Here is a 22,759-nt window from a genome sequence, read left to right as displayed (position 1 = left end):
ATGAATTTAAAATAATTTCTATCTTCAAAGAAGTCCTGTTCTAGTTAATGAGACAGGTGCCTCAGGCAGATTGGAGTGGATCAGGAGAAGGAATTTTAGGGAAGTGAAACTGATAGAATCCCTGATACATCAGCCTGTCTTGAAAGGAGATTTAGGTAACTTGAGAAGAGTTTTGGTTGAACAGGTAGTAGTTTTAATTCTAATTTGCTAAAAAGAAAGAAAAAGAAAACTAAGCAAAAGGGAGAAAAAATGCAGTACCAAGGAAAGCAAAAAAGTTGGGTAGGAGAGGAAAGTAATCATAGTTTACTACATACTTTGTTGGGAATAGTATTCATATATATATTTATAATAATGTAAATATCGAATATTTATAGAACCAGAATTACAGTAGATCTTTTCAGAGGAAAGAATAGGAAAGGTGCATATTTGTGATGGGGCAGTGAGAAGAAAGAGAGAATTTGCTATTTTACATATTGAGGATATGTAAAATATGCATATTTAGGATAATGCCTAAAACTGAAAAATCAAAAAGTAGCAATTCAGGTATCTTATTTTAAACATGTGGAGGTAAAAACCAAAATAATGAGCTAAAAAAAGTGAAAATCGTGGGGAGTAAGACAGAGAATTGCTTTATTACCTTGCTTTTTCACCACAAACTTTGTAGAATTAGTTAATTCTAAAAATATTTATGCGTAGTGATAGTGATAAAAAGCAAACAAACTTTTTTGAATCTGTTGAAGTCTATTGAATTTATTCTTTGTTTTAAGATGCCTAGGAATAAACAGGGTTTTATTATTTCCTCCTATCATGAATTAGTATAAATAAGTTTTTCAGAGACATAAGTCATTTATTTAATCGATCCTTCGTGGGTGAAAGATCAAGAGTATGTTAAGATCTTTAAATGAAAACATTGAAAGGCTGAGTGAAGCATCTTAAAAGGGAAAACGAGAAATAGAAGTTAATTAAATATTGAATATATACTTAATATATGTCAATTAGATACTTATATCCACATTAATTAAAATATTCAGTGATAATAGTTTTATTTTAAAGTTAAGAAAGAAAAAGTTTCATAAATCACCCTCGATTGAGTACTGTTATTACGCTGGCTTCTCCTGTGATGTGTAAATTATATTTTTCTCAGGAAATTTGGCAGGAACTTAAAAGTTTTTACTGTCTGACTTTCTTTTTACTCTATCAGGATGTAGATATGATGGATCAGAATGGGATGACGCCTTTAATGTGGGCAGCTTATAGAACACATAGGTATGTAACCATTTATAAAATACTTATTCAGATAATTTTCAGCATAATAAAATGTAAAATAAGTGATGAGAAAAAGCAATTAATGTTATACTTACTAATATTTAAAATTCTTATAATAAATACATAGTATATAACATAAATTACCTTTTTGGATGTTTTGAGTTTCTGTGTTTACCTTTATGTTGGTAATTGTAGTATCCTTAAGGTATTCTTCTTTTAACAATTTCCAAGAATGGAAGACGTTACCTTCTTTTTAAAAAGTGACTCATTTTTATGTGATTTGCATATTGGCAAGTTTAACATACTAATTAGTAAGTTGCCTTAAATCATTTTTGGAACAATCTAGATTTAAATTTTTAATTGTTTAATTATATAGATATTAATGGCATTAATCCCTAGGTGAAAAATAATAAATGTCAGGACGAAGTGTGCTCTCTCTTCCAAGTAGTTTAGGTTATATGGTGTTGCATGTATTTAATACTTCATATTAAGAATGTTGTCTCATTACTCATTATAAAGTTGTTGAAAATAGGTTAGAATAGAAGTGTTCCAAGATGGAATGCAACCACAATCAGTTTAGTATCTGTAATGATTTCTATAATTGAAATTAGGGTTGTTGTTGTTGTTGTGTTTTTTTTTCCTTTTCAGTGTGGATCCAACTAGATTGCTTTTAACATTCAATGTTTCAGTTAACCTTGGTGACAAGTATCACAAAAACACTGCTCTGCATTGGGCAGTACTAGCAGGGAATACCACAGTCATTAGTCTTCTTCTGGAAGCTGGAGCTAATGTCGATGCCCAGAATATCAAGGTAAAACTAGCCTGTATTGATTGTGCTTTGTGAAATGTGGTTACCAAGATGGGAATTCCTTGATAAAATATAGGTTTTTTAACAGACTTTCAGAGATGGAAGAAACTTCTCATTTAAGCTCAACCCTTCCATGCAAGAATTTGTTTTGAAAGACTGGTTTATTTACTTTCGTCTTTTTAGTATTGGAGTAATTTTCAGATTTTGGTGGCCCTTTCATTAGTGAATTCTTACTGACTTTTGGAAATTAAATTACATAATCTGTTTTTATAGCTGAATAGTTTTCTGGTTTCTTTAAGAAGATCATTGCAGAGAAGCACAAGTTTATATCACAAGTATGCATAATAACTTTTAGTAATTTTTTGACTTGGTCATTGATTGTCTCATTTTTTTAAAGTTCAAGACCTTTAAATTTGATAATCACCTTCATGATGTTTATAGGAGAACTCCTCTCCCCCAAATGCTGGACTAATCCAGGAAAAATATACCAAAAAATTATACAAAATTATCTAAGAGCAAAGCACAATTAACATTTACCATCTGAGCATTTAGGAATTTATAAATATTTTATGAATACCTGCAAGAAAATGCTATTGGTAGTCTTAAATTTTGGTTAACCATTCTCATTTTTAAAGCTTCAGAATCCACCATGTCTTCAGCAACAGACTCTTTCTGTGAAATGACTTTAAAGTTTTAAACATCATCTTTTAATAATGTGCATTCATAAATATCTTTGTGCCCATTGACAAATTTTCTTTCATTTTGACTATAGACCGTAGTATTTTCTGAGTCATGCTTCTTAAATTTGTAAGGAATATGTGCTAATTAAATATGAAAGGAGTTCGAGTCATATAATAATCTAAAATGCCAATCAAAAAGTAGGTTATCTCCTGCTGGATCAGGGCATCTTTTTATGTTGCAATGAATAGTTCTTCCTCTATTTGATTACTCTAAGAAGAGAAGGTTAAATTACTAAAATAAAATAGTTTAAATTTATTTACGATTATAACAAATTTTTAGAAATGAGTCTAATTAGTTAAAAGTAAATATCAAATATCTTATTGGAAACTGTAAGAAATTGAGAAAACCATGTATTTTCTTTTTCTTTTTTTAAAATTTCAAGTCTTCATGTTTTTACCCAAAGTGATCAGAATGGTCTAGTATCTGCTAGTAAATGTATGGAAAGAGGAAAGTCAACTTACCATAGTGCCTGACATGTGATGGGCGCTCTAAGTATTTGTTGACTGACTGAAGATTTGTGTAGTCTTGAGCTTTAACTCTAAGCTGGTTTTCATGACTATGCTAGCATAACTCTCTGCCACTTCTGAAATCATAGACAGAAATTTTTGCTTTTCCAAACATTTTTAAATAGGAAGTTCTGAAAAGTTCATAACACTGTGATTGGTAAATTAGGCTGACCCCAAGGCCTAAAGTATAAGAAAGGAGGAGTTTGACTAAACCTGACCAATATCCCCATGAGAAAAAATTAATGAGTTGACCTTATGTTTTATTATCTGAATTGCTTTAGAGTGTTATTTTTTCATCTCTTAGCTACTAGATAGCCATTCCTAAAGTGAGTCATGCTCCAGGAATACATTTCTAGTATTTAGTGTTATATTTTTGAAAAAATAGAACCAATTTCACTACAGCAAATAGTGAGTCTCTATAGAGTTTGCCAAAAGTCATATAAATATATTGAAATTACATTTGTACCAAAGAATTATGACAAGACGACTGCACAGTTTTGGAATTTGAAACTAGTAGTAGTTTCAAATATACACTAGTAGTGTATATTTTCAGAGCATTTAAAAATATCTTTTCTTACCATATAAAATTTTAGATAACTTCTCTTCATTCATGGACTTTAAGTATTTGAGGTGTGGTTTGTAAGTTTAATGTCTTTTCAACTTGTACTCCACATTAACCATTGTATAAACTTTTGATTAGTCTCAGTAAAAGAAATAATCTATAATGAATTTCAACAGAAAGGTAATGGTAAGAATGGAGATAGTTGAACTGATTTAAATGGTTCAAACCTTGTATTTTTAATGTTTTATAGGCTCAGCACATGAATTATTTGGTACCAAGATGGGATAAACTGGAATGCAGCTTCCTTAACTAGTACAGTTCATGTGACGACCTTCCAGAGTCTATTGTGTCAAATAATTGAGCTAATTATTATACCTATAGAACTTTTACTGAAATACATCTATTTTTTTTGTTAACTTTCTTTTTATTAATGTTTTAATTTTATCTGACTGTATCATCAAGGTTGGCCATTAACAAAAAGGAGTTATTTTAAATATAATTCCTTGCTAGCTCTGGAGTAACATTTTTTTTTAACTTTTTATGAGGTATAATTGGTATATAACATTATACAACTTTCAGGTGTACAACATAATGATTTGACATCTGTACACATTGCAAAATGACCAACAAGTCTAGTCAACATCCATCATCATACACAGTCACAAAATTTTCTTTTTTCTTGTGATGCAAACCCTCAAGCTTTGCTCTTAGCAACTTCTGAATATGCACTATAGTATTATTATTATTTTTTTAATATTTTTTTAAAATTTTGGCTGCACTGGGTCTTAGTTACGGCATGCGGGATCTTTGTTGCGGCATACAGACCCTCTTAGTTGCGGCATGCGGACTCTCTTAGTTGCAGCATGCAGGCTTCTTAGTTGCGGCATGAGGACTCTTAGTTGCAGCATGCGGACTCTTCTTAATTGCGGCATACGAACTCCTAATTACGGCATGCATGCGGCATTTAGTTTCCCGACCAGGGATCGAACCGGGGCCCCCTGCATTGGGAGCATGGAGTCTTACCCACTGGACCACCAGGGAAGTACCTGCACTATAGTATTATTAACTATAGTTGCCATTATGTACATTACATCCCCGTGACTTATTTCTTTTAGAACTGGAAGTTTGTACCTTTGACCCCCTTCACTAATCTTCCTCACTCCCCACAGTGCACTGCCTACCTCTGGCAATCACCAATCTGTTCTCTGTATTTATGAGCTCGAGTTTTGTTGTTGTTGTTGTTTGTTTATTTTTTTTTTTAGATCCCACATATAAGTGATATATATGGTATTTGTTTTTCTCTGTTTGACTTATTTAGAGTGACATTGTTTTTAAAGGAAATAAAGTCTAAGGAGTTGCTTCAGTTGCTCAGGGAACATTTATACTCTCAGAGTAAAAATAATCTTTTTTAACCACACTGGTGAAAAAGTAGATTTTTGTTTAAAAATGTACTTTTAATGTAATTAAAAGGACGAAATAAGTATCAAATACCTTTTCTACTGGAATCTGGCTGATTCCTAATATACTGAAGTCTAGTCATCACCTTCTAGTGGAAACCATTCATTCATTCAACAGATATTTGTTTAATGCTGGGGAGTCAGTGTTTAAGATAGATGAAGTCCCTATTCTCTCAGAACTTATACTGTATTGAGGAAATGGACAATAAATAAATTAAAAACACATACACATAGGCAAATGTGGTCATGACGAGGGGTAAGGGGGCCACATCAGGTGAGAGTGATTTGTGAATGCCTCTGAGATGACATTTACTTTCAGACTTGTCAGATAAGGGATCAGTTATGCAAAGATACATGGGAAAAACCTTTCCACGTAGAACAGTGGTCCCCAACCTTTTTGGCACCAGGGAACAGTTTTGTGGAAGACAGTGTTTCCACGGAGTGGGGTGGGGGCAGTAAATGTAATTCAAGTGCATTGCGTTTATTGTGCACTTTATTATTATTACTATTATTACATTGTAATAGATAATGAAATAGTGCTACAACTCACCATAATGCTGACAGGAGGCGGAGCTCAGGCGGTAATGCGAGCGATGGAGAGCGGCTGTAAATACAGATGAAACTTGACTCGCTTGCCTGCTGTGCGGCCAGGTTCCTAACAGGCCACAGACCAGGACTGGTCTGGGGGTTGGGGACCCCTGATGTAGAGGAACCTACACATGCAAGGCCCAAGGCCAGGAATAAGCTTACCATGTTAGAGGTGTAGAAATGACAGCTTTGACCAAGCAGTGAGACAGTGAGAGAGAGAGACAGGTACAAGGCCATGATAAGGAACTTTAATTGTATTCTCAGTCATGAGAAATAGTTGGAAGGATTTATGTAGAATGGTTATATAATCTTTGTGTTTTTAATATTTTTTTAAAAATTACTTTGGTATTTGGAGAATGTATTGAAGAATCAAGGCCATGATAAGGAACTTTAATTGTATTCTCAGTCATGAGAAATAGTTGGAAGGATTTATGTAGAATGGTTATATAATCTTTGTGTTTTTAATATTTTTTAAAAAATTACTTTGGTATTTGGAGAATGTATTGAAGACTTAAGAAAATGGAAAGGGGCTTCCCTGGTGGCGCAGTGGTTGAGAGTCTGCCTGCCGATGCAGGGGACACGGGTTTGTGCCCCAGTCCGGGAAGATCCCACATGCCGCAGATTGGCTGGGGCCGTGAGCCATGGCCGCTGAGCCTGCGCGTCCGGAGCCTGTGCTCAGCAACGGGAGAGGCCACAACAGTGAGAGGCCCGCGTACCGCAAAAAAAAAAAAAAAAAAAAAAAGAAAGAAAATGGAAGGGATAGATGAAGATCAGTTAGGCTCTCATAATAAATCAGGCAAGTGATGATGTTAGTTTAGCCTATGATTGTAGAAGTAGTGATGGAGTGAAATGAATGGATTTGGAAATGATAGTTTAGAGTAGAAAAGAAAAGGTAGATTAGAAATGAAAGTGACAGAAAAAAAATCGATGACTTAGGTTTTGGTTTGAATAACTGAGTGTCTTGTGATATGTATTGAAGTTGTGAAGATGGAAGGAAACAGACTTTTTTGGGAGTGAAGGCAATAGAAATTGGTTCTGTTTCAGTCATGTATAATTTGAGGTGGTGCGTTTTAGCTATGTGGAATGTCAAGCTAATTAAGTAAACTTAATTTTGAAAGTGAAAAATTCATTAATAAATAAAAAACAACCAACCTAGATTTTTTGTCCTAGAATTTGATAAAGTCGATTCATAGCTGTGTATTTTTCCATTTTTCATTTTAAGTCTTGAGAAAGAAAATCTGGTTGATAACCATAAATTGTACCAAGATGGAGCCTGTAAATCTGGATATGGCTTTAATAGCTAGTAAAAGTTACATTCTTTAAAGAATATGAAAAATTATATTTAGTTATAATATTTATTAATTGGCCCTATTTCTTCTAAAATAGCTATTTCCTAAATAAAATTAAGCTTAAGTTTCTTAGAAATCTGTCTTTATATCCTTGTAAATTAGTTATTTGAGTAAGGGATTCAATTCTTTTAATATATAAACAAATGATTATTTTATCAAAATAAGAACTTATCTTGCAGACAATAAATATTAAATGATAGGCGACTTTAAAATGACTACTTTGATCCTTAGAAGGATTAGGAATGGCCATAAACCCTTGATTAGAGATTCTTAATCTGGGACCCAGCAGTGGATTTTGGTTAGGGGGTGGGTCCATGGACTTCTGAAATTGTTATAAATAAAGTATCAGCACTTTTCTGGGGAGAGAGTCAATGGCTTTTCATCAGACACGACTTAAATGAGTTCAAAAACCATGGCCCCAGATACTGGTTACGTAGAATAAATTCATATCTTCTGAAGTAATAACAGTGAGGAGGGGGAATGATTTGGGATACTAAGACTTTAAGAAAAATGACCTATGCAGTAATCCCTTTTCATGGTAGCATCTCATTTGTGAATTTAAAGAATATTTCACCCCCTTGCACATGTTTTTGGTTGATAAGTTTAGATGAATTGAGTTTGGGGAGGGCAATTAATCCGAGTGCTGCCTACGCATTTATGATTTTTCTTTCTAAAGTTATCAAAGGACATAACTTTTAGCTTGTGCAAAATATAGAATTACTGAGCTTTGTTAATTAATATATTGAAAAACGCTTATATGGTTTCTTGAAAAGAGGTAAAAAACTATTTTCAGAAAATATCTCCTAAGTACCCCACCTAGATGGTCTCCAAGGAATAATTTTCCTTAATTTTAATAATGAATTTCCACCTCACTTAGGCAAAAAGTGATCTTCCACCTGCCACGTTCCATAATGTTTATCACACCAAACCCCTGAAGAATTTCTTTTATTACCAGTTAGTTACATAGTCTATAAATACTCCATGATTCTTGTTATTACTGCTGTTGTTATTATAATTTACTATTTTTGGCTGACACATGGAGTGTTTAAATATAGACTTGATTTGGAACCCTGGTTTTAGTATAATTCTTTAAATTAATTGCTTGTTTATTTTACCAGCTGAATAAAAGAACTGTATAAAAGTAGTCAGATGACTAGAGGAGTAGTTGAAAGATTGCTTAAAGCTCCCTCCATCTTTTTATCTAGGCAATCCTTAGGTGTCACATGGCCCTCTAGTGGAAGGGATGCTCAGCTGGACCGAGGCAACTGCAGGATATTCTCTGGGAGTTGTTACCCAAGGGATTGCTTTTATTCAGGTAATCTTTTAGTTTGGATTAATTAGCTGGTTCTGACAACCTAGGTGACATAGAATTTTGGAATAGGTAAGGAGATATTTTAAAACAAATATCCCTATTTGTGGAAGACCCACCTAGATTAGCCCATTTCTTATTAAATACTATTGGTCTTTTTATTAAAGGATTGGTTAGGCTTTTTGTTTTTATTGTTGTGTTGTTATTGTTGTTGCTCTTGGTGGTAGTGGTGTGTTTATTTTGTTGTTTGGTTCTTTTTATTTTTCAGTGTTTTTTTTTAAATTAAATTGTACTCCATACTTGATTAATAATTATCCCTCATAAGTAAGGAACCCAAGACTCCTTATTTCTTTATTTTCATCCAGTTTTTTAAAATAAAAGTTTTATTTTTTTCTAAAAATAAAAACATGTTTTTTTCTTTTTTTAAAGTAATTTTGAATATTCATCCATAATTCTTGAAATTTTGGTAAACAAAATTATTAATTTTACTTTTCTGTTTAAGGAAGGAGATAAAGAGTGGAGAATATTAAATAGAATAAAAATGTAGGTATCTAACTTGCAAAAGGAGAAATAAGATTTTAAATTAATAAAGGCAAAAAGAAGCATAGATCTAGAATTGGGGACACTCATTTCTTGTTTCTTACTGCCTTTAAAACATTTTAGTTCTGTTATACTCTTTGGAATTCTTCTTCTTGCAGTTAAAGGGAGCTACAAGTCTATAACGTAAGATTAACCATTTTTTGTTACTACCCGTGTTCTCTTTGGAAATTTCTGGATGGGTGAATGAATTTAACATGATCAAGAATACCAATATAACAGTAGGAGTGGAAGTTGACTTTTCTTTTTCTTCCCTGTTCTTTTCTTTAGACTTCGTTCATCACTGAAATTAAACTGAGAGATTTCTGGCAGTTTGGTATTACAGCAGGATGGTTTGTAGCAATAACTATTACTAATGAAACCCTTAAAGAATATGAAATAACTGGATAAACTTAATGGTAGCCTCTGATCCAGCAGGTGCTAAAATACCTACTTTTTGATTACTCTCTAAGTTAAAATGCAAGCAAATATAGAATCTGTAGAATAAGAGGTGTAAATACATTTTCTGATTGTACCTTGAATGGGAAGGTATAAGTAATATATGATTTAGAGTCTTTTAGTAATTGACTTTGCCAAATGTAAAAACAATGTTAATGAACTAATACTGCAGTCAATTTATTTTTGTGGAAGTGCTTTAAAAGTTAGTAACCAAAATATTCTGCTTTTCCTTTCATTTTTTTTAACGTGAATTTCTTCTGCTTATATTACCAGGGTGAATCAGCACTTGATTTGGCAAAGCAGAGAAAAAATGTGTGGATGATCAACCATTTGCAAGAGGCAAGGCAAGCAAAGGGATATGACAATCCATCTTTCCTTAGAAAGTTGAAAGCTGATAAGGTAAATTCATGACTGAAGATTTTCAATATATAGTAAGATTCATAAGCATATTTTCTTAGCATGAGTATTTACATTTGCAGCCTTTAATCTTGGCATTGGCCAGTGTAATTTTTAAAACATTATTTCACCCAAGTAAATAAATGTAGATACCAAAGTTTAAGAAAGATGGTATATGTGAAATTGTTTAGATTTCCATAGGCTACTAACATAAGGTTTAATGCATTAATTCAGCTGGCCTTTGTTAAGTAATAGAGAGATAATAAAAGTTTTTCCTGTTTAAGTGTATTTTTTAGTGTAGTAATAAATTGTGAAAAATCTTAGTCCTAATATATGTATATCTTTTTAAAAACTACTCACAACTCTAGCTATAGTTAATTTAAGCTTTTCATTCTTTTATAATATGTCATAACTTTTATTAGAGAGGGAGAAACATATTATTCACTTCTTTTTAGAAAGTTCATTTTAGATCTTCCATAAAACCTTCAGTTTTTAACTGTATGACTATTGGCTCAGTTGCCTAATTGTATGATTTCAAAACTAAGAACATTTTCCTGAAAGGCAGGTCTGTATTTCTTAAAAATTTATTTCCTTAAAAGGAAAAATTAGCTGACAGTTTTTTTGTATACCAAAATAATTGACAAGGTATTTGCTAACATGTCAGTAGTCACAACTTGAATGGCATTAAGCCTTAGATATCATATATGTCCTATTTAGGCTGCTCTAGTGGTAATACTGTTTGTATAAAGTTAACATTGATCTATCGGTTACTGGAACAAAATAAGTTTTGGGTAAAGGGAAATAGACTTGAAAGCATGTCTCATTTATTTGTAGGAGTTCAGACTTCCTTAATGAGCTGAAAAGTTCACTGGTCCATTACTTAGTCTTCAGAAGAATTATATTTATAGTTTATAAACATGTCTATTTTCAGTCCCATATTTGAGACTAAGGAGCAGTTTTTGCATGTCATGTCAACTTTTCATTTCACTATTAGATATATTAAAAATAGTTAATTATTTATTTACTTTGATGTTGCTCTGTCCTCTAGAATTTAGAGCAGTTTTGCTCAGCAGAGTAAAAAGTGGCTAATTTCTCATAATAACTAGGCTACTAGTAAAAATGTCTTTTATTACTCTGGAAAATCCCATTGTCTTTATATGTTCATTTTGCTTAGTGTAAATATGCTAAAGGGTATTTTTTTAATGTATTGTCAGATGAAAATGACTTTGTAAATTCAAGATGTTTATTAATATATAAAGTTATTTATTATAGCAATAATGAACTATATATCAGGGTTATGTGTTTGGATATGGTTTCTTTTAAAAAGATTGCCTCATTAAAAGTTTAGCACAATTTTATTAACATTTGTGTATATTATTGTGATCAGAAATTGCGTATTCCTGGTTTTTTGGGTTTTGTTTTTTTGCATTAGTAGCTTTAAATATATTATGCATTCTAAAAAGGTCACTAGATAAAAATATATGATGGATTGGGGCTTTGTGTAATTAAATATTTGTGTAGACTGTTCTCTTTCCATCTCACATTAGAAAAATTTAAATTATGAACATGACTTGGTTTGCTAGCCTGTGAAGTATGTTCTGTATTTAAAACTAAGCAAGAAAACACCCAGGACTCAATAGCTTTTTACTAAAAATAAGTCATCCCAAAAGGAAAAAAAAGATATTTTTGGACAGTGATAGTAGACAGATATGAAAGGAGTCTTGATTTTAGAAAACTATTTTAAGAGCTGTTTGATTTTTAAGATTAGAAGATTTTAGGCAGATTTATGGTTAAATAAGTGTTACTTGCTTATTAATGAGTTAGAAGGAAATCTCTAAATCAGTGTTTCTCAGAATTTAGAAACCCACGATCCCTTTTGTTAACAGTGGAAATCTCACATGTATTACTTTTTAATGTTGTTTATTGATTATTTGAGAATAAATCTGGGAAGATGGAGTAGATATATTTTTTTCCCTATTCCTTCCTGCCAAGTGCAACTAAAAAACCTGGACATTATGTACAAAACAAATATAGGAAGACTGAAGATGGAGACAAGGTGGCAGAGCAGGTAGGGAGCTAAGGATCCAAAGAATGACATGGTGGTGAGTTCCCTGCCTTTTTTTTTTTGCCTCATATTTCCCAGAAGAGGAACTGACAAAGCCAACAACCCAGAATCATGAACGGGACAGACAAAAAAATGCTCCCCAAAAACCTGCTTTTTAGCCACAGGACCACAAAAGAGGCAGCTTATTTAGCATGATAGAAACTTTTAGAAAATAACTTTCTACTACAGCCAAACTCAACAGAAAAAAACATGGCTCCACCCTGACTCACAACAGCAAAGGCCTAGACTTTGCCCTTACCAGGCTATAATGATGTGCCCCAACTCTCCTGGGGTGGTGTCAGGGAAGGTGGAGTGGAGAGTTGGGACTTCCATCCCCACTAGCTGTTAATGAGGTCCCATCCCCTGCTGTTATCAGTGGAGACCACATAGGAAACAGTAATGAGGCACTTGTAACCCTCCCAGTCAAGGAGATACCAGTAGAGGTATAGTGGAGAGCTGAAAGTCCCACCTTTGCCTGTCCATAATGAGGAAACCCCTCCTCAGGTGTCAGTGAAGGCCTCCTTGGGATCCTGGACTTTCACCTCACCTGCCAGTAATGAGAAGGTGTCTCACTTCCCTCCCCCTGCCTACATCAGAGGAATCCACATAAAAGAAAAGGTTTAAATAAGATCCAGTGTCTCATAATACCCAAAATGTCTAGGTTTCAAACAAAAATCACATATCAAACCAAGAATCGAGAAGATCTAACTGAATGAAAAGAGGATCAGTAAAAACCAGTGTGATGACAGAGATGTTGGAATTATCTGACAAAAGAATTTAACAATCATCATAAAAAATCTTTAGTGAATACTTACGAACATGCTTGAAACAACTGAAAAATAGAGTCTCAGTGAAGAAATAGAACTATAGAAATAGAATAAAGAAGAACCAAATGGAAATTTTAAAACGGAAAATTATGATAGCCAAAATAAAAAAAAAGTCAGTGGATGAGCTCAACAGCAGAAGAGAGGAGACAGAGGAAAGAATCAATGACCTTGAAGACAGACGATAAAAATTACCTGTTTTCAACAACAAAAGGAAATAAACTGAGAAAAACAAGCAAAACAGAACAGAACTTTAGGGACCTGTGGTTATAACAGAATATCTAACACTGATATGATTGGAGTACCAGAAGAAGAAAAGCGGGTGGAGCTGAAAAAGTTCTCAAACATATGATGGCCAAAAACCCCCCAAATTTGGCAAAAGACAGACCTGCAGATTAAAAGTGGAGCAAACCCTAAACAGAATAAACTCAAATCCAAACCAAACACTCATAGTCAAACTTCTGGAAACTAAAGACTACGAAATAAAAATCTTGAAGTCCCCTTACCAGTAGGGGTAAAACTATTCAAGAACACTGGATTTCTCATCAGAAACCGTAGAGGCATAAGGAGCTGCCACATTTTTCACGTGCTGGATGGAAAGAACTTTCAATCCAGAATCCTTTATCCAGTGAAAATATCTTTCAGCAATGAAGGAGAAGTCAACACATTTTCAGATAAAGGAAAAGTAAGAGAATTTGTGGCCAGCAGACCTGCCCTAAAAAAATGGCTAAGAGAAGTTCTTAAGACAGAAGGAAAATGATAAAAGAAAGAACCTTGGAACATAAGATCATGGTAAGCAAAATTATGGGTAAATACAGTAGACTTTCCTTCTTATCCTACGTCTTCCAAATTATGTTTGACAGTTGAAGCAAAATTATAATACTGTTTGATGTGGATCTAAATGTATGTAGAAAACATATTTGAGACAATTTATAATGTAAACAGGGGAGGGTAGAGGGACATTAATGGAGGTAAGGTTTCCACATCTCACTTGAATTGGTAAAATGATGACACTAGTATACTGTGATAAGTTATATTTATATAATACTTAGAGTACCCACTAAAAAAGCTATTCAGAGAGATATACTCAAAAACACCATAGATAAAATAAAATTCTAAAAAGCTTTTCAGTAACCCACAAGAAGTCAGGAAAAAGAAACCAGAAACAAAGACACAGAACAAACAAAAAAACAAAAAATAAAATTATAGATTTCAGCCCTAACATATCAATAATTAGAGTAACTGTAAATGGTCTAAATATACCAATTAAAAGACAGATATTGGCAGTGTGGATTACAAAGTGTGACTCAACTATATGCTGTCTGTAAGAAACTCACTTCACATACAAGAATATTGGCAAGTTACTTATATGGGCAAGTAGCAGAATGGAAATGACATATGATACCAAAAGCAGGCAAAGACAGTACAAAAAGGAAAACTATAGGCATACCTCATTTTATTGCATTTCACAGATATTTTGTTTTTGTTTGTTTGTTTGTTTTTGCAAAGTGAAGGTTTGTGGCAATCTGCATCTAGTAAGTCTTGTTAGTGCCATCTTTCCAACAGCATTTTTTTACTTCGTATCTCCATGTCACATTTTGGTAATTCTCCCAATATTTCAAACCCTCCACCAGCAAAAAGATTATGACTTGATGAAGGCTCAGATGATGGTTAGCATTTTTTAGCAATAAAGTATTTTTTACTTAAAGTGTGTACAGTGATTTTTTAGATATAATGCTATTGCATGCTTAATAGACTACAGTATAGTGTAAACTTAACTTTTTAAAATTGAAATGTAGTTGATGTCCAATATTATGTCAGTTTCAGATGTACTACGTAGTGATTTCACATTTGTATAAGTTATGAAATGATCACCACATTGAGTCTAGTAACCATTTGTCCCTATACAAATTTATTACAATATTATTGACCATATTCCTTATGCTATATATTACATCCCATGGCTTATTTATTTTATAACTGGAGGTTTGTACCTCTTAATCCCCTTCATCTCTTTCACCCCCAACGCCCTCCCCTCTGGCAACCACCTGTTCTTTGTATCTGAGTTTGTTTTTGGTTTGTTTTTTTATTCCCCATATAAGTGAGACCATATGGTATTTGTCTTTCTCTGACTTATTTCACCTAGCATAATACCTCTCGATCCATTCATGTTGTCACAAATGGCAAGATTTCATTCTTTTTTATGGCTGAGTAATATTCCATTGTATATATAGATCACATTTTCTGTATCTATTCATCTCTATCAATGGGCATTTAAGTTGCTAATGCCCATTTACATTATTGTAAATGATACTGCAGTGAACATTGAGGTGTATATATATTTTCTAATTAGTCTTTTTGTTTCTTTGGGTAAATACCCAGAAGTGAAATTGCTGGGTCATGTGTCAGTTCTATTTTTAATTTTTTGAAGACCCTCCATACTGTTTTCCAGAGTGCCTGTACCAATTTACAGTTCTACCAGTAGCGCACAAGGATTCCCTTTTCTTCACATCCTTGCCAACATTTGTTATTTCTTGTCTTTTTTGATGATAGCCATTCTCACAGGTCTGAGGTGGTATCCTGTTTTGGTTTTGATTTGCATTTCCCTGATTAGTGATGTTGAGCATCTTTTTTTCATGTGTCTGTTGGCTATTTGTATATCTTCTTTGAAAAAATGTCTATTCCAGGTCTTCTGCCCACTTTATAATTGAGTTGTTTGGTTTTTTGATATTGAGTTATATGAGTTCTTTGTATATTTTGGATATTAACCCCTTATCAGGTACATTATATGCAGATATCTTCTCCCATTCAGTGAGCTGCCCTTTTGGTTTGTTGTTGTTAGTTTCCTTTACTGTGGAAAAACTTTTTAGTTTCATGCAATCCCATTTGTTTACTTTTGGTTTTGTTTCCCTTGATTGAGGAGACAGAGCCAAAAAAATATTGCTGAGACTGATGTCAAAGAGCATGCTGCCTGTTTTCTTCTAGGAGTTATATGTTTCAGGTTTTACATTTAAGTCTTTAATCCATTTTGAGTTTATTTTTGTGTGTGATGTGAGAAACTAGTCCAGTGTGATTCTTTTACATGTAGCTGTCCAGTTTTCCCAACACCATTTAATGAAAAGGTTTTTTTCCCCTCATTTTATATTCTTGCTTCCTTTGTTGTAGATTAATTGATCATATAAGCATGGGTTTATTTTGGGGCTCTGCATTCTGTTCCGTTGATCTGTGTGTCTGTTTTTGTGCCAGTGTCATACTGTTTTGATTACTGTTAACTTTGCAATATAGTTTGAAATCACAGATTGTGATACTTCAGTTTGTTCTTTCTCAAGATTGCTTTGGCTATTCAGGGTCTTTCATGTTTCCATACAAATTGTAGAATTACTTGTTTTAGTTCTGTGAAAAATGCCATTGGTATTTTGATAGGGACCACACTGAATCTGTAGATTGCCTTGGGTAGTGTGGTCATTTTAACAATATTAATTCTTCCAGTCTTTGAGAATGGTATGTTTTACCATTTGTTGTGTTGTCTTCAGTTTCTTTCATCAATGTCTTATAGTTTTCAGAGTACAAATCTTTTACCTCTCTGGTTAGATTTATTCCTAGGTATTGTATTTTTTTTGATGCACTTGTAAATGGGATTGTCTTCTTAATTTTTCTTTTTAATGGTTTGTTATTACAACAGAGTTTAGTTTATTAATTTTGTATCCTGCAATTTCACTGAATTCACTTATTAGTTCTAGTAGTTTTTTGGTGGTGTCTTCTGGATTTTCTGTATCTAGTGTCATGTCATCTGCAAACAGTGACAGTTTTACTTCTTCCTTTCCAATTTGGATTCCCTTTATTTCTTTTTCTTATCTCATTGCTGTGGCTAGGACTTCTAATACTGTGTTGAATAAAAGTAGAAGAGTGTGCATCCTTGTCTTGTTCCTGATCTTAAAGGAAATGCTTTCAGCGTTTCACCACTGAGTATGATGTTAACTGTGGGGTTGTCATATATGGCCTTTTTTATGTTGAGGTATGTTTCCTTTATACCCACTTTGTTGAGAGTTTTTATCATAAATGGATGTTGAATTTTGTCAAAAGCTTTTTATGTATCTACTGAGATAATCATATGGTTTTTATTCTTCAGTTTGTTAATGTAGTATATCATGCTGATTGATTGGCTGTTTGGGTGGCCCCAGATGGTAGGGGGGGCAGTGCTCAGAGCTGGTGCCACCCAGCTGGAGGGTGGGCCAGTTTCTGTGTACTAATAGGCTAGAGGGAGGATTCTAAAAGGGTGCTTGCCCACCCTAGTGTTATTGGGGTAGAAGAAGTTTCCCAGAATGGCTGCTACCAGCTTTTGTATCAGCAGGGGTCTCTCATTTGCCTCCTGCCTCTCCAGAGGACTCTCCAAGATCAGCAAGTAGATCTGTTCCAGGCTTCTAACTGCTGCCTCTTTGTGCTGAGACTTGGAGCATCTCAGATTTTTCCAGTGTCCTTTAAGAGCAGAGCCTCTGTTTCCTGTAGCCCTCCAGCTCTCCTGAACATGGGCGCTGCTGGTTTCCAAAGCCAGGAATTCTGGGAGCTTTACTTCCTAGTGCAGGACCCGTTGGCTGAGGAGTCCCACACGGGGCTCAGACCCCTTCTCCCTCATAGAGGAAAGGCCTCCACAATTGTGATATTCCTTCCGTTTGTGGGTCACTGATCCTGGGGATGTGAGCCCTGATTATACCGTGTCTCCACCCCTCCTACCCATCTCATTGTGGTTCCGTCTTTAGTTATGGAAAATCCTTTCTGCTAGTCTAAAGGTCATTTTCCTAGAGAGTTGCTCTGTAAATAGTTGTAAAGTACTTGTATGCTGAAACATTTTAAATGCCAATGAAGGAAATCAAGGATGACCTAAATAAGTGGAGAGACATACTGCGTTCATGAACTGGAAGACAACTTAGTAAATATGTCAGTTGTCCCCAAATTAATATACAGGTTTAATGTAATTAAATAATTCCAGCAAAATTTTTTATTAGTATATACAAGATTATTCCAAAATTTATATGGAAAGGCAGTAGACTTAGAATAGCTAAAACTATTTTGAAAAAGAAGAATGACTCTCTGCAGTTTTAAGACCTACTGTATAGCTTCAGTAATCAAGACTGTGTAGTATTGCTGGAGGAATAAAGTGATCAGTGGAACAAAATAGAGAGCCCAGAAGTAGAACCACAGAGGTATGCCCACTGACATTTGACAGATGTGTAAAAGCAATTCAATGGAGGAAAGACAGCCTTTTCACCAATTGATATTGGAGCATTTGGACATGCATAGGCAAAAAAAATAAACCTCTGCTCAAACCTCACACTGTATTAAAAAATTAACTCAAAACTGTTCAAGATTTAAATGTAAAACTGTAAAAATCTAGGACTAGGCAAAGAGATTTGACACAAAAAGTATGATCCATAAAGGTAAAAATTGATCATTTGGATTTGGATCAAAATTTTAAACTTACATTCTATGAATGACCCTGTGATTAGAATGAAAAGGCATACTACAGACTGGGAGAAAGTATTTACAAGCTACATTTCCAACAAAGGACTAGTTTCCAAAATATATTAAGAACTTTCAAAACTCAGCAGTGCAAAATCAATACAATTAGTAAATAGGCTAAACAAGAGATATTTTCACCAAAAAAGATATAAAAATGGCAGATAAGCAAGTGAAAGGATCTTCAACATCATTTTAGTCATTAGGGAAATGCAAATTGAAACCACAGTGACTTACTATTTTATACCTGTCAGAGTAACTAAATAAAAAGTTGCAACAACACCAAATGCTGATGAGGATGCTGAGAAACTCATCTGCTGCTGAAGGATATGTAAAAAAGTACAGCAACCTGGAGAACAGTTTGGAATTTTCTTTTAAAAAGCTTAACATGCAATACCATACAACCCAGAAACTGTACTCGTAAGCATTTATCCCAGAGAAATGGAACCTTATATTCACACAAAAATTTGTATGTGAATGTTTATAGCAGCTTTGTTCATAATAACCCAAAATAGAAACAACCCCAATGTCCTTCAGTGGGTGAATGATTAAACAAACTGACACATTCATACCGTGGAGTATTCCTCAGCAATAAAAAGGAATGAACTAATGGTACGTACAATAACCCAATGAATATTTGGAGAATTCTATTATGAGTGAAAAGCCAATCCTATTAGGTTACATACTGTATAATTCCATTTATATAAAATTCTTGAAATGACAAAATTATGGAAATGTAGAACACATTAGTAGTTGGCAGAGGTTAATATGGCAGTGAGGAGTAGGGTATGAGGGAAATTGCTATAAAAGGATGGAAATATTCCTTGTAGTGATGGAAATATTCTGTATCTTAATTGTGTCAGTGTCAATATCCTGGTTGTGACATTATACTACGCTTTTGCAAGATATTAGCCATTTGGGAACTTTGGGTAATGAGTACTTGGGATCTGTCCACATTTTTTATTAAAACTGCATGATCCACAGCTAACATCATTCTCAATGGTGAAAAGCTGAAAGCATACCTTCTAAGGTTGGGAACAAGACAAGGATGCCCACTCTTGCCACTTTAATTCAACATGGTTTTGGAATTCCTAGCCACAGCAATCAGAGAAGAAAAAGAAATAAAATGAACCCAAATTGGAAAAGAAGAAGTAAAATTGTCACTGTTTTCAGATGACATTATGCTATACATAGAAAACCCTAAAGACGTTACCAGAGAACTACTAGCACTCATCAGTGAATTCAATAAGATTACTGGATACGAAATTAATATACAGAAATCTATTTCATTTCTATGCACTATCAGCGAAATATCAAAAATAGAAATTAAGGGAACAATCCTACCATCACATCAAAAAAGAATAAAATACCTAGGAGTAAACCTACCTAAGGAGGCAAAACACCTGTACTCTAAAAACTGTAAGATGCTAATGAAAGAAATTGAAGATGTCACAAACAGATGGAAAGGTATACCATGTTCTTGGATTGGAAGAATCAATATTGTTAAAATGACCATACTATCCAAGGCAGTCTACAGTTTCAACACAATCTCTATCAAATTACCAATGGCATTTTTCACAGAACTAGAACAAAATATTTTTAAATTTGTATGGAACCACAAAAGACCCAGAATAGCCAAAACAATCTTCAGAAAGAAAAATGGAGCTGGAGGAATCATGCTCCCTGACTTCAGACTATACTGCAAAGCTACAGTAATCGGAGATTCCAACCAAGCCGGGAACATCAACAAGGGAAAAGAGAGAGCTTCTGAGACAAAGTTCGGGGTTAACCCATTGCTGTGGTGAGAGGCTTCAGTAAATCACAGCTGAAATACACTGGACAAACATTCGTGATTCCCAGGAGTTAAGAAAAGAGATGCAAAAGCGGAGAAAATTTTGCGATTTCTTCATCTTTTCAGCACTGCAGTTATGTGTTCTAAGCATCTTCTGAAAGCCTCTTTGTAAATACTTTTAAAAGGCCAGAAAAATGTTAGTGTTGCTGCCTTAGATGTTCCAGTCTGCCTTCTGCCTTTCTCCGATGACTACACCATTACAATCAAAAGAAGAAAATTCCAGTCAAGAAGCCTTAGAGGGCAGACAGCAGAAGCAAGAACTACAATCCTGGAGACTGTGGAACAAAAACCACATTCACAGAAAGAGAGACAAGATGAAAAGGCAGAGGGCTATGTACCAGATGAAGGAACAAGATAAAACCCCAGAAAAAAAAACTAAGTAAATTGGACATAGGCAACCTTCCAGGAAAAAAATTCAGAATAATGATAGTGAAGATGATCCAGGACCTCGGAAAAAGAATGGAGGCAAAGATTGAGAAGATGCACGAAATGTTTAACAAAGATCTAGAAGAATTAAAGAACAAACAAACAGAGATGAACAATACAATAACTGAAATGAAAACTACACTAGAAGGAATCAATAGCAGAATAACTGAGGCAGAAGAACGGATAAGTGACCTGGAAGACAGAATGGTGGAATTCACTGCTGCAGAAGAGAATAAAGAACAAAGAATGAAAAGAAATGAAGACAGCCTAAGAGACCTCTGGGACAATATTAAGCATAACAAATTCGCATTATAGGGGGTTCCAGAAGGAGAAGAGAGAGAAAGGACCGGAGAAAATATTTGAAAAGATTATAGTCAAAAGCTTTCCTAACATGAGAAAGGAAATAGCCACCCAAGTCCAGGAGGCACAGAGAGTCCCATACAGGATAAACCCAATGAGAAACACGCTGAGACACATAGTAACCAAATTTGCAAAAATTAAAGACAAAGAAAAAGTATTGAAAGCAGCAAGGGAAAAATGGCAAATAACATACAAGGGAATGCCCATAAGATTAACAGCTGATTTCTCAGCAGAAACTCTCCAAGCCAGAAGGGAGTGGCATGACATATTTAAAGTGATGAAAGGGAAGAACCTACAAGCAAGATTACTCTACCCGGCAAGGATCTCATTCAGATTCGATGGAGAAATCAAAAGCTTTACAGACAAGCAAAAGCTAAGAGAATTCAGCACCACCAAACCAGCTCTACAACAAATGTTAAAGGAACTTCTCTAAGTGGGAAACACAAGAGAAGGAAAGGACCTACAAAAACAAACCCAAAACAATTAAGAAAATGGTCATAGGAACATAAGTATCGATAATTACCTTAAACGTGAATGGATTAAATGCTCCAACCAAAAGACACAGGGTCACTGAATGGATATAAAAACAAGACGCATATATATGCTGTCTACAAGAGACCCACTTCAGACCTAGGGACACATACAGACCGAAAGTGAGGGGATGGAAAAAGCTACTCCATGCAAATGGAAATCAAAAGAAAGCTGGAGTTCCAATACTCATATCAGGTAAAATAAACTTTAAAATAAAGAATGTTACAAGAGGGAAAGAAGGACACTACATAATGATCAAGGGATCAATCCAAGAAGAAGATATAACAATTATATGCACCCAACATAGGAGTACCTCAATACATAAAGTAACTGCTAACAGCTCTAAAAGAGGGAATCAGCAGTAACACAACACTAGTGGGGGACTTTAACACCTCACACCAATGGACATGTCATCCAAACAGAAAATTAATAAGGAAACAGAAGCTTTAAATGACACAATAGACCAGATAGATTTAATTGATATTTATAGGACATTCCATCCAAAAACAGCAGATTACACTTTCTTCTCAAGTGCACACGGAACATTCTCCAGGATAGATCACATCTTGGGTCACAAATCAAGCCTCAGTAAATTTAAGAAAATTGAAATCATATCAAGCATCTTTTCTGACCACAACACTATGAGATTAGAAGTCAATTAGAGGGGGAAAAAAATGTAAAAAGCACAAACACATGGAGGCTAAACAATACATTACTAAATAACCAAGAGATCACTGAAGAAATCAAAGAGGAAATCAAAAAATACCTAGAGACAAATGACAATGAAAACACGATGATCCAAAGCCCTTGGGATGCAGCAAAAGCAGTTCTAAGAGGGAAGTTTACAGCAATACAAGCCTACCTCAAGAAACAAGAAACATCTCAAATAAAAAATCTAACCTTACACCTAAAGGAACTAGAGAAAGAAGAACAAACAAAACCCAAAGTTAGTAGAGGGAAAGAATTTATAAAGATCAGAGCAGAAATAAATGGAATAGAAACAAAGAAAACAATAGCAAAGATCAATAAAACTAAAAGCTGGTTCTTTGAGAAGATAAGCAAAATTGATAAACCATTAGCCACACTCATCAAGAAAAAGAGGGAGAGGACTCAAATCAATAAAATTAGAAA

General features: G+C 34.2%; 1 protein-coding gene across 10 annotated transcripts in view; it reads left to right on the top strand.

The window, feature by feature from the left end:
- The window catches only part of ZDHHC17 (zDHHC palmitoyltransferase 17), a 232,166-nt gene that overhangs the window by 181,790 nt on the left and 27,617 nt on the right, over positions 1-22,759 (top strand). For all 10 annotated transcript variants that reach the window (XM_024736498.1, XM_024736493.1, XM_024736499.1 and 7 more), the window contains 3 exons: positions 1,202-1,266; positions 1,915-2,077; positions 9,895-10,020. In XM_024736498.1, the coding sequence (XP_024592266.1) occupies positions 1,202-1,266; positions 1,915-2,077; positions 9,895-10,020 (354 nt within the window). The remainder of the gene's footprint in view (positions 1-1,201; positions 1,267-1,914; positions 2,078-9,894; positions 10,021-22,759) is intronic.

This window comes from Neophocaena asiaeorientalis, unplaced genomic scaffold (genome assembly GCF_003031525.2).
Source record: "Neophocaena asiaeorientalis asiaeorientalis breed wild unplaced genomic scaffold, Neophocaena_asiaeorientalis_V1.1 scaffold134, whole genome shotgun sequence".
In the NCBI taxonomy this organism is placed as follows: Eukaryota; Metazoa; Chordata; class Mammalia; order Artiodactyla; family Phocoenidae; genus Neophocaena; species Neophocaena asiaeorientalis.
This window is presented reverse-complemented; position numbering and strand designations above follow the sequence as displayed.